The sequence below is a fragment of the Leptonychotes weddellii genome, chromosome 3 (genome assembly GCF_054177405.1).
Source record: "Leptonychotes weddellii isolate Sample4059 chromosome 3, ASM5417740v2, whole genome shotgun sequence".
NCBI lineage: Eukaryota > Metazoa > Chordata > Mammalia > Carnivora > Phocidae > Leptonychotes > Leptonychotes weddellii.
Window position 1 is genome coordinate 56,965,602 of NC_138371.1, and position 15,484 is coordinate 56,981,085.

At 34.7% G+C, this 15,484-nt stretch overlaps 1 protein-coding gene across 1 annotated transcript in view; it reads left to right on the forward strand.

Moving 5' to 3' along the window:
• FASTKD1 (FAST kinase domains 1) overlaps positions 1 to 15,484 on the forward strand; it is a gene marked incomplete at its 5' end in the record, with an annotated part of 41,049 nt that overhangs the window by 13,058 nt on the left and 12,507 nt on the right. The window contains 4 exons of the mRNA XM_081815329.1: positions 4,676 to 4,801; positions 6,980 to 7,378; positions 10,209 to 10,319; positions 11,192 to 11,323. Of these exons, the coding sequence (XP_081671455.1) occupies positions 4,676 to 4,801; positions 6,980 to 7,378; positions 10,209 to 10,319; positions 11,192 to 11,323 (768 nt within the window). The remainder of the gene's footprint in view (positions 1 to 4,675; positions 4,802 to 6,979; positions 7,379 to 10,208; positions 10,320 to 11,191; positions 11,324 to 15,484) is intronic.

Below are 15,484 nucleotides of genomic sequence, written 5' to 3' on the forward strand. Positions count from 1 at the left end.
GGGATCGAGTCCCACATCGGGCTCCCTGCTCGGCAGGAAGCCTGCTTCTCCCTCTCCCACTCCCCCTGCTTGTGTTCCTGCTCTTGCTATCTCTCTCTCTGTCAAATAAATAAATAAAATCTTAAAAAAAAAAAAAAAAGAAAAAGAAACATATAACCTATTAAAACTAAAGCAGGAGGAAATAGAAAATTTGAACAGACTGATTACCAGCAATGAGACTGAATCAGTAATCAAAAAACCAAAAATCAGAAGTCCAGGACCAAATGGCTTCACAGGTGAATTCTACTAAACATTTTTTTTTTTTTTTAAGATTTTATTTGTTTGACAGAGAGAGACACAGCAAGAGAGGGAACACAAGCAGGGGGAGTGGGAGAGGGAGAAGCAGGCTTCCCGCTGAGCAGGGAGCCCGATGCGGGGCTCGATCCCAGGACCCTAGGATCATGACCTGAGCCGAAGGCAGATGCTTAACTACTGAGCCACTCAGGTGCCCCTCTACTAAACATTAACTAAGCAGAGTTAATACCTGTTCTTCTCAAACTATTCCAAAAAATAGAAGAGGAAGGAAAAGTTTGAAATTCATTCTGAGGCCAGTATCAATGCTGATACCAAAATCAGATGACACCACAAAAAAAGAGAACTACAGGCCAATATCTCTCATGCATATAAATGCAAAAATCCTCAATGAAATGTTATCGAACCAAATTCATAATATATTAAAAAAATCATACATCACGATCAAGTGGGATTTATTCCAGGGATGCAAGGGTGGTTTAATATTCACAAAATAATCAACGTGATACATCATCAATAGAAGAAAGGATAAAAACCATATGACCATTTCATTAGATGCAGAAAAAACATTTGACAAAGTACAACATCCATTTATGATAAAAACCCTCTGCAAATTAGGTCTAGAGGGAACAAAGCCCAACATAATTAAGACCTTATATGAAAAACCCACAGCTTACATCATTCTCAATGGTGAAAAACTGAGACCTTTTTCCCTAAGGTGAGGACAGCACTACTTTTACTCAACATAGTACTGGAAGTCCTAGCCATAGCAATTAGACAACATAAAGAAATAAAAGGCATCCAAATTTAAAGGAAAAGTAAAACTCAAAATTCGCAGATGACATGATACTGTATGTAGAAAACCTTAAAAACTCCACCAAAAAACTACTAGAACTGATAAATGAATTCAGTAAAGTTGCAGGATGCAAAACCAATGTGCAGAAACTTGTTGCATTCCTATACACTAATAATGAAGCAGCCGCAAGTGAAATTAAGAAAACATTCCCATTTACAATTGTACCAGAATCAATAAAATATTTAGGAATAAACTTAACCAAAGAAGCAAAAGACTTTACTCTAACTTAACCAAAGAAGCAAAAGACTTTACTCTGAAAATTATAAAATACTGATGAAAGAAATTCAAGATGATATAAAGAAACAGACATTTATGCTCATGGATTGAAAGAACAAATATTGGTAAAAGTCTATACTACCCAAAGCAATCTACAGATTTAATGCAATCCCTATCAAATACCAACAGCATTTTTCACAGAACTAGAACAAACAATCATAAAATTTGTATGGAACTACAAAAGACCTCTAATAGCCAAAGCAATCTTGAAAAAGAAAAAACTGGAGGTATCACAATACCAGATTTCAAGTTATATTACAAAGCAGTAGTAATTAAAACAGTATGGTGCTGGCATAAAACTAGAGAGATCAGTGGAATAGAACAGAAGACCCAGAAATAAACCCACAATTATATGGTCAATTAATCTTTGACAAAGGAGGAATGAATATCAAATGGGCAAAAGACACTCTCTTCAACAAATGGTGTTTTGAAAGCTGGACATCCATATGTAAAAGAATGAAATTGTACCACTTTCTTTTTTTTTCACCATACACCAAAGTAAACTCAGAATGGATTAAAGACCTAAATGTGAAACCTGAAACCATACAAATCCTTGAAGAGAGCATAGGCAGTAATTTCTCTGACACTGGTCATAGCAACATTTCTCTAGATACATCTCCTGAGCCAAGGGAAATAAAAGCAAACATCAACTATTGGGACTACATCAAAATAAAAAGCTTCTGCACAGCAAAGGAAATAATCAACAAAACCAAAAGGCAGCTTACTGAATGGGAGAAGATATTTGCAAATGGCATATCCAATAAAGGGTTAGTATCCACAATATATAAAGAACTGTTATAACTGAACACCCCAAAAACAAATCATCTAATTAAAAATCGGCAGAAGACATGAACAGGCACTTCTCCAAAGAAGACATCCAATGACCAACAGACACATGAAAAGATGCTCAATATCACTCATCATCAGGGAAATGCAAATCAAAACTACAATGAGATAATTCCTCACACCTGTCAGAATGGCTAAAACAACACAAAAAACAGGTGTTGGCGAGGATTTGGAGAAAAAGGAACCCTCTTGCACTGTTGGTGGGAATGTAAACTGGTGCAGTTACTGTGGAAAACAGTATGGAGGTTCCTCAAAAAGTTAAAAATAGAGCTACCCTATGATCCAGTAATGGCACTACTGGGTATTTACCCCAAAAATACAAAAACACTAATTCAAAGGGATACATACACTCCAATGTTTATAGCCCCATTATTTACAAAATAGCCAAACTATGGAAGCAACCCCAGTGTCCATCAATAGGTGAGTGGCTAAAGAAGATATAGTACATTTATACAATGGAATATTCAGTTATAAAAAAAATGAAATCTTACCATTTGCAACAACATAGATGGAGCTAGAGAGCATAATGCTAAATGAAATAAGTCAGAGAAAGACAAATACCATATAATCTCACTTGTATGTGGAATTTAAGAAACAAAACAAATGAGCAAAGAAAATAAAGAGAGGAGAGACAAACCAAGAAACAAATTAAGTATGGAGAACAAACTGATAGTTACCAGAGGGGAAGTGGGTAGGGGAGGGATGGCTGAAATAGGTAATGGGGATTAACAAGTAAAAAACAAAACCAACAAAACACAACAGCTCTCCTAAACTAAGTAGAAACCTAGGGCAGAAAGGAAAGGATTGACTAAGATGCAGAAGAAAGAACAGGATATTTTTCAGTAGACAGAGAGGAGCAGGCTTATCACTGGTTATTATTACCCCATCTTATGCCCTTTCAGCATATTGCTTCTTAAAGCACAAACCATGATAAATTCTTAAAATTGTAGTTTTTTATATATATATGTATATATATAAATACATATCTGTTATATCTGTTAGCCTCTGTTAATATGTGCTGGATTAAATGAAATAGGATCAAACAGTTCTCTGGGCTGAGAGATTCTACATTCATTTACTGAATTGTGATTTTAATAAATCTCATGACCTAAACCCATCTGTCTTCTCTTCTCCATTTTTGCATTCTCTTTATCTGTAGTTATCTTTTATTGAGAGTAAGGAGAAATACCTTATTTCTTTTGTAAGCAGTCCAAACTACTGGATTTTTGGGTTAAATTTGGTCATTGTTGAAAATAGCTCAGATTTTAAAATTTTTTCTTTAAAGCATTATTATGTGTATTATGCAGCTTGAACAAATCAATTGTAAAATAGGTGCTTTTTTTGTTTTTCCGTTAAACCATTAAATTACAAATGTACACTTGTACTTCCCAATCAGACATTTCCTTTTAATTTTTCATTTCAAAATAGCTTAGAAGATTTTATTCTATATGATGTTTTTTATTTTTAGTGATACTTTTATTTTTTCATAATGATAATGTTTAAAAAATTTTAAAACTCTAATTTGTATTTCCTATGTAGAATTTTTAATAGTGTCATAAAATAACAACTTCTGATTTTTTGGTCTCTGTGGCCTATGATGTTAATTTTTTGTTACTACATTTGCTATTAATGATTTTGTTAAAATGTTTATAAATGTTATATAAACATAATTTGTAATGATTCAAAGAGGATACATTATGGGTTAACACTGTATGATGGATCTTAGCAAGGGTAATTAGCATGTATTTGAATTAGCATGTATTTGTTTTAAAGATTCCTCCATGATTTGCATGATTCAGTTGTTTGTTCTTTTTTATTGCTGTGTGGTATCTTATGAATATGTACAATTTATCCAATGTACTTTTGATAGATAGATTGTTTGCAGTTTTTTGCTATTAACATATTGTGCTGCTGTGGACTTCATTATGCTTGTCTTAGTGAATTCAGTCTTTTTTTTTTTTTTTCCCAAGAGTCTTTTAAAATCTGTAACAATTCTCCTTCCCTCTTTTCTGTTGCCATTTACTTGTTGAAGAAATGGGATCATTTTTCCTACAGAAAAATTCTGGAGTTTTTCACAGCCTTGTTATGGTAGTGGTTGTTTTGTTAATGTACAACCTTATGTTGAAATTGATCTGTCACCTCAAAAAATTAATAGATAAATGATTCAAATAATTTCAGGTGATTTTTCCCTTTAAAAAATCTTCCAATAGGATCTGACTTTTTAATTGTTAGCATGGGTTACTTTTATAATAATAAAAAATCAACATTTAAAAAAACATTCCTTTTATGTTAGTAATGTATTAGTAGTATATTAATACTTCTGATTGCTTTTTATTTTATAATTGTGTATTGTGTTTTAAGTGAAAGTAAATAGTAATGATGTCCTTTGTATATTTCCTTTAATAGGTTTGATATTAATGTGCTGTCAAAATTTTCCTCTTGCCTAGCAAATCAACATTTATATTTCAGTCCATTAATGGGAAAAATAGCTGATATTGTACATAGGAACCTGGAAACCATAGAGGACTTAAGGTAAATGTATTTAAGGTAGATATATGGTAGAGAGATTCTGGGCTTTGGATGCACACACACTTAGATTTGCCAGTTACTACCTATGTGACTTTAATCTCTTGAAACTTTAGTATCCTTATCTATAAAACAGTACTACTTTGGAATCTCCTTTGCAATGTTGCTGTGGAAATTAGAGATAAAGTATATAAAGTATAACATGATATTGTTGAGCTCTGTGAAATATTTAGATTTTACTTTACTTGCAAGCTACAAGTTTGCCTGTCCCCAGTGGTCTCATTTAACTTTAATTACCTTCCTAAAGACTCTGTCTCAAAATATACTCACATTGAGGGCTAGGCCTTTAATATATGGAGTTTGCGGGGGACACAGTTCAGTCTGTAGCACGTATCAGTGTTGATAGCATCATTATCATAATAGTCAAAAGGTGGAAATAGCCTAAATGTCCATTGATAGATGAAGGGACAATCAAAATGTGGTATATAGCTACAATGGGATATATTCAGCCTTGTAATTATAGGAAGGAAATTCTGTTACATGCTACAACATGGGTGACATTATGCTAAGTGAAGTAAGCCAAACACAAAATGACAAATACTGTATGATTCCACTTAAATGAGCTCCCAGAGTAGTCAAATTCATAAAAACAGAAAGTAGAATGGTTATTGCTAGGGGCTGGCAGGGGTGAAGAATTGAGAGTTACTGTTTAAATGGATAAGGCATTTTAGTTTGAGAAGATGAGAAAGTTCTGCCAATGGATAGTGGTAATGGTTGCGCAACACTGTGAGTATACTTAATACCACTGAACTGTACACTTAAAAATGTTTAAAATGGTAAATTTTATGTTATATATATTTTCACACACATATAGCAAAGTAGCTTGTAAAAGCAGAGAAAATAAAAGTCAGTGTAAATTTTTTTAACTTTAAAAAATTCTTATAGATCCCTTTGAGAATCTACTAAAATCTTTGGACATTTCCCTACTCTAATCTGCAATTACAGATATACATACAATTAAAAAAAATCATTTCAGAGGGTTTATGGTTAAATGAAATAGCAATGTTAAGTTACTAAATATGTTGCTAAATATTAACATGAAACATTTGAGTAGAGAAGTCAAAGTATTGTACAACTGGGTTTTTAAAATATATTTATTTTATTGGAAATGTTGAAGAAATTTGAAAACAAAAATAAATGCAAACAGTCCCCTAACCTAATGGTTGAGATAGTTTTATATTTACATTTTTGTGTCTTTTCTGTAAATGTTTTATAATTATCATCCCTGAACATTTGTTATATACCTTTTCCATTTTGCATTCCTTATTCTTATGGGTGCATTCTTGTATTTGTAGTTTTCTGATTTTTGTATTATGTTAAGATTTGTGTTTTGAAAGCAGGGACCTCACCTTTGTAATTTTGAAGTCTTCCTCAATGCCTGGAAGAATGATTTATGTTCCTTAAAAGTAATTTTTAGTGAAGAAATATTAAATGCTACCTTATGTTCAGTACTTGCTGTCATATATTACTATCTACCTAGCATGAGACATTAAAAAATATGAAGTCATTTATTAGTGAGAAATATTTTACCAAGAGTTTTATTCGTAAGTTATCGATACACAGAGAAAGGAGTAACAAAGCGAAGTCTACTGCCAAAAATATAAATTGAGACTTTTAATGTTGTATTCGTGGGCTGTTGGTCCAAAGTGATTTCTGAGTGAATTTCACTAAAATATTTTCCTTCAAGGCAGTTATCTATAGAGTAAGATATTATACACAGTTAACAAAAGATATTGTAATTTATTTATTTATTTTTTATCTAAAGGCATTTGATTACTAGGAGGTCTGCGTTCAAGTCCTGTAAGAATATTTAAAGGAAAAATTTTGTGGTATAAAATCCATAATTTTTTTTTTTAAAGATTTCTTTATTTGACAGAGAGAGAGACAGCGAGAGAGGGAACACAAGCAGGGGGAGTGGGAGAGGGAGAAGCAGGCTTCCCGCCGAACAGGGAGCCCGACATGGGGCTCGATCCTAGGACTCTGGGACCATGACCTGAGCCGAAGGCAGACGCTTAATAAAATCCATAATATTTTAACTAGTTCTTTTCTGTATCTAATCATTTAGTCTTAGAGTTGTTCTTTATTCTTAAATAAGGTGAAAATCTGCATCTTTTTCCTTTTTAGGTCCCTGTCTGTATTGATGGTCAGCATATCTTCTTTAATATCACAGCGTTTTCAAGAACAATTAGTGAACAAAACAGAACATCTTTTTGATACCATAGATTCTTCCCAGGTCAACGTTGCAAGAAGAATAGTACAATTTCTTCGAAATACTAAATATAGTTATTATCCACTATTAGAAAGGTGCAATAAAGTGTTTTTAAGCAATATGAACCACCTTGATTTGGACTCCATCAGTAAAATACTTAGTCTATATCACTCTCTACAGTTTCATAGTTTTGAATTTGTTAAAATGGCTAAAAAGAGGCTAACTGAAATGATTCCTCTGTTTGATCACCCTGATGGCTTTGTAAAACTGTTTGTAGCATTGGGACCTATTGCAGGACCTGAAGAAAAGAAACAGTAAGTTCAGCTAAAAATGCTTTACTTTTCTTGTAACTGCTTGGAGCCTTGCCAAGTTTAGACCTCCTTGCAGTTCTGGAAGGCACACATCACTCCATGCAGCCCTGGAAGGGAGAATAATCTCTTATGTCTGCTCCTTGATTCCTTCTCTGGTTATTTTAGTTTACATCTCAAGCTCTTAGTCTACTGTTAAATTCTGAGAAAGAGCCAATAACTCCATCGTGGTGACCAACACAAGGAAGGATGAGGGAGATGGATATTCTCTGTGGAGAGTACCGTTTTAAGTGTTTTTATTCTCCCTTCCTGGCCCATATGATTGACTTTACAAACAGATATAAGACTCTCCCACCTCCAGTATAGGGTGTAGAATATTCAGAATTATAATAGCCTTAACAATGGACCATTCTATCCTTTGTCGTCTTTATATTCGTCATCAAAGGCATTTCTTTAGCACCTTGGTAAATGTTCCCTTGTCAGGTTGGAGTGAATTTCATCTTTTTCCTATCTTTTATTTTTTTTTTAATTTTTTAATTTTTTTAAAGATTTTATTTATTTATTTGACAGAGAGAGAGACAGCGAGAGAGGGAACACAAGCAGGAGGAGTGGGAGAGGGAGAAGCAGGCTTCCCCGCGGAGCAGGGAGCCCAATGCGGGGCTCAATCCCAGGACCCTGGGATCATGACCTGAGCTGAAGGCAGACGCTTAACGACTGAGCCACCCAGGCGCCCCATCTTTTTCCTATTTTTTAAAAATTCCCAGTTTTGCCAGATATTGATGTAGATAGAACTGCTTGGGATATAAAGATGGGCAAGCATTAAATTAATACATGATTACTAGGTATGAGCAAAGAGAGAAGTATGATTAGTAGATTCAGTTAAGCAGGGGTTCCAAGAGTTGCATAATAGAGGTATCTACATCATTACTCTCTTACCAAAAGATTCATGGAGAGTTTTATTTTTAAGGGTCCTTTGAATTATATGAAGACATTTAAGGATATATTTTAAGAGACTGTTCAAGATGGGAACAAGATAACTACTTAAAAAGCTTTTATTGAAATTTTTTTTTTTTTTTTTTTGGTCACCAAGTTCTGTTGGAATCTCATATGCTAAAGCAGTACAAAAGTTGAATTTAATTGGGTCCCTGCCTTTAAGGAATTTATATTCCAACTGGGAGGATAGAAATGTATATATAATAAAAATGTGTAAATACCATGATATTGCAATATCATTATGAATAGGTACTCAAATTAGTGATAGAGATAGTAGATAGGAAAATGAGAGAAAAATGTGGACATAAATGGCTGGGAAAATCTTTGAGGAGAAGCTGGGTTTGAAATGTTTGATAAGGTTTATGAAAAGGATGGTGTAGAGCTATCTGGTAAGAATAGAGAATTAGTTTTTCCTGCTATCTTCAGATTTCATATTTTGGGCTTGCTTTCTAAATTATTCTATAGGGGCACCTGGGTGGCGGTTGGTTAAGCCTCTGCCTTCAACACATCATAATCCTGGGGTCCTGGGATGGAGCCCCGCCTGCACTGGGCTCCCTGCTCAGTGGGAGCCTGCTTCTCCCTCTCCCTCTGCTGCTCTCCGTGGTTGTGTACTCTCTCTCTCTCACAAATAAATAAATAAAATCTTTAAAAAAATAAATTATTCTAAAAGATACAGTTTTATATAGATACTCGTATTAGTGCATGCACTACTTTGGGTGGTTTCAAAATGGATTGTCTTTGTAAATTTTCAGTTTATAGTGTCACAGCGAGTATTTAGTGTATGAGATTTCTGTTAATATGCAGGTATATTGACTTTCTGATCAGATCTTAATTTAAGGTAATTGGGATATTGTTAGAATGTCAGTTTTTAGTTCTTTAGCTCTGTAGTACTGAATAATTTCACTGAATTGTTGTACTTTATAATCATTATAACCTTATTTGAATATCACTTTAAAAACCTTTTGTCTGTATTTTTTAAGAGCCAGTTTAAGATTAGAGTATACTGAAGCCTTAATTCCTTTGATAAAAACAATATATTTTTCTTTATTCAGTCATTTATATTATCCCCTATTATGTGGGGAGAAAATTGATACTGCATATTGAGTTCAGTTTTTGTTTGTGTTTCTTTTCTATTCATTACCTAAGAACTTATTTTATTTATTTATTTTTTTTAAGATTTTATTTATTTATTTATTTATTTAAAGATTTTATTTATTTATTTGACAGAGAGAGAGACAGCGAGAGCAGGAACACAAGCAGGGGGAGTGGGAGAGGGAGAAGCAGGCTTCCCGCTGAGCAGGGAGCCTGATGTGGGACTCTATCCCAGGACCCTGGGATCATGACCTGAGCCGAAGGCAGACGCTTAACGACTGAGCAACCCAGGCGCCCCAAGATTTTATTTATTTGAGAGAGAACGAGCAGAGGGAGGGGGAGAGGGAGAAGCAGGCTCCCCACTGAGCAGGAGCCCCACGTGGGGCTCGATCCTAGGATCCTGGGATCTGACCTGAGCTGAAGGCAGCCACTTGACCAACTGAACCACCCAGGCACCCTACCTAAGAACTTATTTTATTTTATTTATTTTTTTTTTTAAAAGATTTTATTTATTTATTTGAGAGAGAGCACATGAGAGGGGGGAGGGTCAGAGGGAGAAGCAGACTCCCTGCCGAGCAGGGAGCCCGATGCGGGACTCGATCCAGGGACTCCAGGATCATGACCTGAGCCGAAGGCAGTCGCTTAACCAACTGAGCCACCCAGGCGCCCCCTAAGAACTTATTTTAAAAAAGAACTTTTTATAAGCTAATCATCAGTTCTTCAACATAAAAATATTTTTCTTTACTTCTAGACTTAAATCAACTCTGTTACTGATGTCAGAGGAGCTAACCAGACAGCAGGCCCTGGCAGTGATGAGAGCAATGGAAGAGATGGAAAGCAGAAATTCACATCTGATTAAAAAGTAGTCTTTCCTGAAATTCATGGTGTTAATGTTTAGTTGTCATCCATAAGTAACTTTTTTTGAGGATGCATTATGTTTTTTTCTATAATCTAGCTGTTGGTTTTGAAGAAATAAGGAATTAACACTTAGGCGTTGTTCATTATCTAAATAGTTTGTTTTTTAAAATAGAGATGTTTAGATTGTTTATAGCATTTTTCATTTCATTTGCTGCTGTTGTTATTTTCAAGCAGAGGATCATAATCTAGGAAAGTAGAGAGCATCTATGTGAACCTGAATTGTTTCACACCACAATTACCTTGAAATCATACTGCCATATATTGTCTTTTTTTTTTAAAGAAATTTAAGAAAAAAATACATAGTTCAGATTATATATACTTAATGTTTTATTATCCATTATATGATCCTTTTTAAAGTATTCCTTCTGCCCCATTTCTTCCAACATATTCCCTCTTAGCATTTCTTATTGCTTTTAATCCATTCCATTAGAGGGCCAGTGAATTAAGGAAGAAAATTAAATCAGTTTTGCTAATTGTTAGTAACTCTTGGTAAAGATTTCTTTTTGGGGAAGATGTGGAATTTGATGGCTGTTCTGTGAGTTTTTTTTATTTAGAAAGTGAAACTTTATGCTTTTCTCTCCTATTGCTATTAATAATTAAATATTTACACTTCATTGATAGCTCTTCTGTCATTCTATCTTAATTGTTTACATTTCTGTCACCATTTTGACATTGCTCTTTAAGAGCGGGAAACCTTATTTCATTCATTGCTGCTTCTCCAACATAGAGCATGTCTGGCATGAAAGAGCTCCTCAGTAAATACTTAATACAAAATGAGTGAGTTGATTGTAATATATGTTTTATCATTCTTTATAGAATTGCTTCAATTCTGAATAAACATTTGGATAACTATAAACCAATAGAGTTATTGAGGATAACTCAAGCATTGATTTTTCTACATTTTCAAAGTAAAGAGCTTTTTGTGAAACTGAGAGAATTACTGCTTAGGTAAGGTTACAGTGTTTATTTATTTTATAATCTAGACTCAATGTTTGTTTTGTTTGATTATGTAGAGAGTTGTTGGAACTTTTGGAGGCAGAATTAAGTGGCTTGTTATTTAAAATGTTAACACACTTACCTCTCCCCGTGTGCATTCTGCCAGTGCTCATGCTTGGTATATTCCGAAATGAAGCCAGTTGGCGATGAGTTCCCCAGGCATGAATAACAGTAAAAGCCAAGGCATTTTCCTTTCCTGCAAGAATACAATAACTATGAAAAGATTGGAGCTGCCCAACAAGGCAAAACTTCCATTTGGGAGCACTTATATTTAGGGGCCTTCAGTCTGCTTACGTGCCTGTTTTAAGGCATGTTAGATTGTTTTAAAGCATATTAAATTTTTTAATTTGTAATTTTTAAAATAAAATATATAAGAGTAATGTTACTGAAAAAGTATTTTACCTTTATAATTTAATGTTTTCTGTTTTTCTATGGCTATAACATTCATATTTTAACAGGGAAGTTATTCAGTTTTCCAAGTATGCTTATGGAAATGGAGTCAAAATGGACTTTTGCATGAAAAGGTTTTTTATTTTAACAATCAGAATAATGACTTGAATGAAACTAGAATTAGATTAATCTTTTTCTCCATTTTTCTATGATTTCTGATTTTGATTCCTGGAAGACCAGGCATGGGACTCTATGCCATAATCAAAAGGATTGGTGTAGAGTTGAAAATGATTTTAATTATAGTAAAATGATATGCCATTAAGGTTAAGAAGGATTTGAATTGAAGAGTAAGAATTGGCACTTTATCAGGTGCTTATTAGGTATGTTAGTAGAAAGTTCACCCTTTTTTTTTTTAAATGAATGCTATCTTTTTTTTTTTAAAGATTTTATTTATTTATTTGAGACAGAGAGAATGAGAGAGACAGACAGCACATGAGAGGGGGGAGGGTCAGAGGGAGAAGCAGGCTCCCTGCCGAGCAGGGAGCCCGATGCGGGACTCGATCCCGGGACTCCAGGATCATGACCTGAGCTGAAGGCAGTCGCTTAACCAGCTGAGCCACCCAGGCGCCCTCACCCTTTTCTTAAAGAAATAACTTTTTTCAGGGCGCCTGGGTGGCTCAGATGGTTAAGCATCTGCCTTTGGCTCAGGTCGTGATCCCAGGGTCCTGGGATCGAGTCCCATGCTCCCTGCTCAGCGGGGAGCCTGCTTCTCCCTCTCCTCCTGCTCCTCCTGTTTGTGCGCTCTCACTCTGTCAAATAAATAAATGAAATCTTAAAAAAAGAAAAAAAAAAAAAAGAACCTATACAAAAAAAAAAAAAAGGAAATAACTTTTTTCTTACCAAGGTGATTATATGCAGGATTATTGTTTCTTCATCCTTTTCATATTTAGCATAGACTTTTTTAAAAAAAGATTTTAATTATTTAACAGAGAGAGACACAGTGAGAGAGGGAACACAGGCAGGGGGAGTGGGAGAGAGAAGCAGGCTTCCTGCGGAGCAGGGAGCCTGATGCGGGGCTCGATCCCAGGACCCTGAGATCATGACCTGAGCCGAAGGCAGACGCCTAACGACTGAGCCACCCAGGCATCCCAGCATAGACTTTTACATAGCCTCTGAATGTAGAATTTTATGTTCTAAATTAAGTATCATAAACTGGTCCAGGGACATGGTTTATTTGGTCTGCACAATGTTTTTTAAAAAGTGAAATTACACAGTCCTGTTTGCCTATAGGTATGTTAACAGAAAAGTAAGAACAGAAGTGGGAGTGTCAAAGGGAATTCCGCTTTACCCGTGATGTTTTATTTCCTTTGTAAAATGAAGCAAATACGATAATGTTAAAATCTAGTAATTCTGAGTAGTGAGGGCCCTTATACATCTCTGGAGTTTAAAATCTTATCAAAAAGTTAGTTGGAGGATGTTGTATGGAAATCATAGGTGCTTACTTTCCCAGTATCAAATAGACTTTAGAAGGAACACAGTCTAATTAAACTATTCACATAACTATTCCTATAAATAGCCCCTGAAGCCATTCAGGGAACACAGGGAATTCATATACTAGAATAATGTGGCCTTTTTTTTTTTTTAACCATATTGAAATGTAATCTACATAAAATATATTTTTCTCCTCCTCATTACTTTGCTTCCCTGTCCCCCAGGTTAACTACTACCTCTAGTTCCAACTACATGGATTAGTTTTGCCTATTTTGTGTGTCTATTGTGTCTGGCTTCTTTTGCTCAATAATTATGTTTATGAGATTTACCCATGTTTTTGCTGTATTGTGTTCTCTTTGTAAGGATATAACAAAAATAGTTTTATCCATTCTACTGTTGATGGATATTTTATTTATTTCCAGTTTTTGGCTATTATGAATAGTGCTGTTATGAATATCCTGAATATAATGAATAGTGCTGTTATGAATATCCATATCTTTTAGTAAACATATGTATGCATTTCTGTAGATATTTACCAAAGAGTGTAATTGTGGGTTCATAGGTTATACATACATTGTTCATCCTCAGTAGATCTGGTAAATGGTTTTCTAGAGTGACTGTATCAGTTTATATTCCCAGTAGCAGAATGTGAGCTGAGCATGCCTGTTGCCCCACATCCCTGCCAACACTTGACATATTTTTATTTTCCAATTTTAGCCATGCTGGTGGGTGTGTGGTGTATTGTAAATAAACACGCATGCACATGTAAGTTTTGGAATTTGAGGAAGTGTTTCCAGAAAAAATATCAAGTGGAGGTTGGAGAGATTGTATCTTTTGGGGGTTTATTTTTAGACAATTATTACAAGGTTGGTTCATATTGAGAGTTCTACCCCTTAGGTCAATTCTGCAAACATAGCTTCTGGGGCTTTCTTTATATAAAAGGGTATATTTATTTTTTGTGGTTATAAGAATAAAATATTCATTTAGTACTAATCGAGTACCTACTTTGTGTCATGCAGTGGGCCAAATATCATATAAAAATCATTTTGAAAATTTTGGAAAATAGAAAAAAGTATAAAAGAGAAAATAAAAATCAGTCCTAAACTCATTTATCCACTGACAACAATTTGATTTATTTACCTGTGATATGTACTTAATTTACATGTGTGTATAAAATTTTTCTTCCCTCCTCCTTGAGAATACAGTTTTGTACTTTTTTCCCCCACTTAACCTTACCCACTTAGCATTTTCTCACATCATTTAGAACTATTTGTATATCTTTTTAATGACTGGATATTACCCATCATATGACTATACCATAATTTATTTAAGTGTTCTCTCATTGAACATTTAGTTTTCAAATTTTAGCCATGTAAAAATATGATACATAACACAAATCTTTGCTAGCATTTTATCTATTTTTCTGTTGTAATCCTGTGTATTTAAAAAAAAATTTTAGGAGCTTCTGGGTGGCCCAGTCAGTTAAAGGGCTGCCTTTGGCTCAGGTCATGATCCCAGGGTCCTGGGATCGAGCCCCACGTCAGGTTCCCTGCTCGCTTCTCCCTCTCCCTCTGCCTGCTGCTCTGCCTACTTGTGCATTCTCTCTGTCAAATAAATAAATAAAATCTTCAAAAAAACTTTTTTTAAATGAAGTATAGTTGCCATTTGCTCACATTTTAGATTCTTTTTTTTTTTTGAAGATTTTATTTATTCATGAGAGACAGAGAGAGAGAGAAGGCAAAGGCAGAGGGAGAAGCGGGCTCCCTGCTCCACAGGGACTCGATCCCAGGACCCCAGGATCATGAGCTGAGCCGAAGGCAGATGCTTAACTGACTGAGCCACCCAGGCGCCCTTTAGATTATTTTCTTAGTCTGGTTTCCTAGACAGGGATTGACCATGTCAAATGATATAATTACTTTTTAAGTTTAGTAAGTAAAGGAGAATGCCTGTGTCGATGGACCCTTACTAGCATTGCTATTATGATTATTTTAATATGCTAATTTAATATTTTAAAAAGGAACTCAGCAACTTCATTTTAATTTACATTTGATTTTTTCTAGTACTTCTAAGCCAAAAGATTCTTTAAAAGCTCCCAACTGTTGAATCACAGATCTGTACCTCTGAAACAAATAATGCAATATATGTTAAGGAAAAAAAAAAAGAAGATAGCAGGAGGGGAAGAATGAAGGGGGGGAAATCGGAGGGGGAGACGAACCGTGAGAGACAATGGAC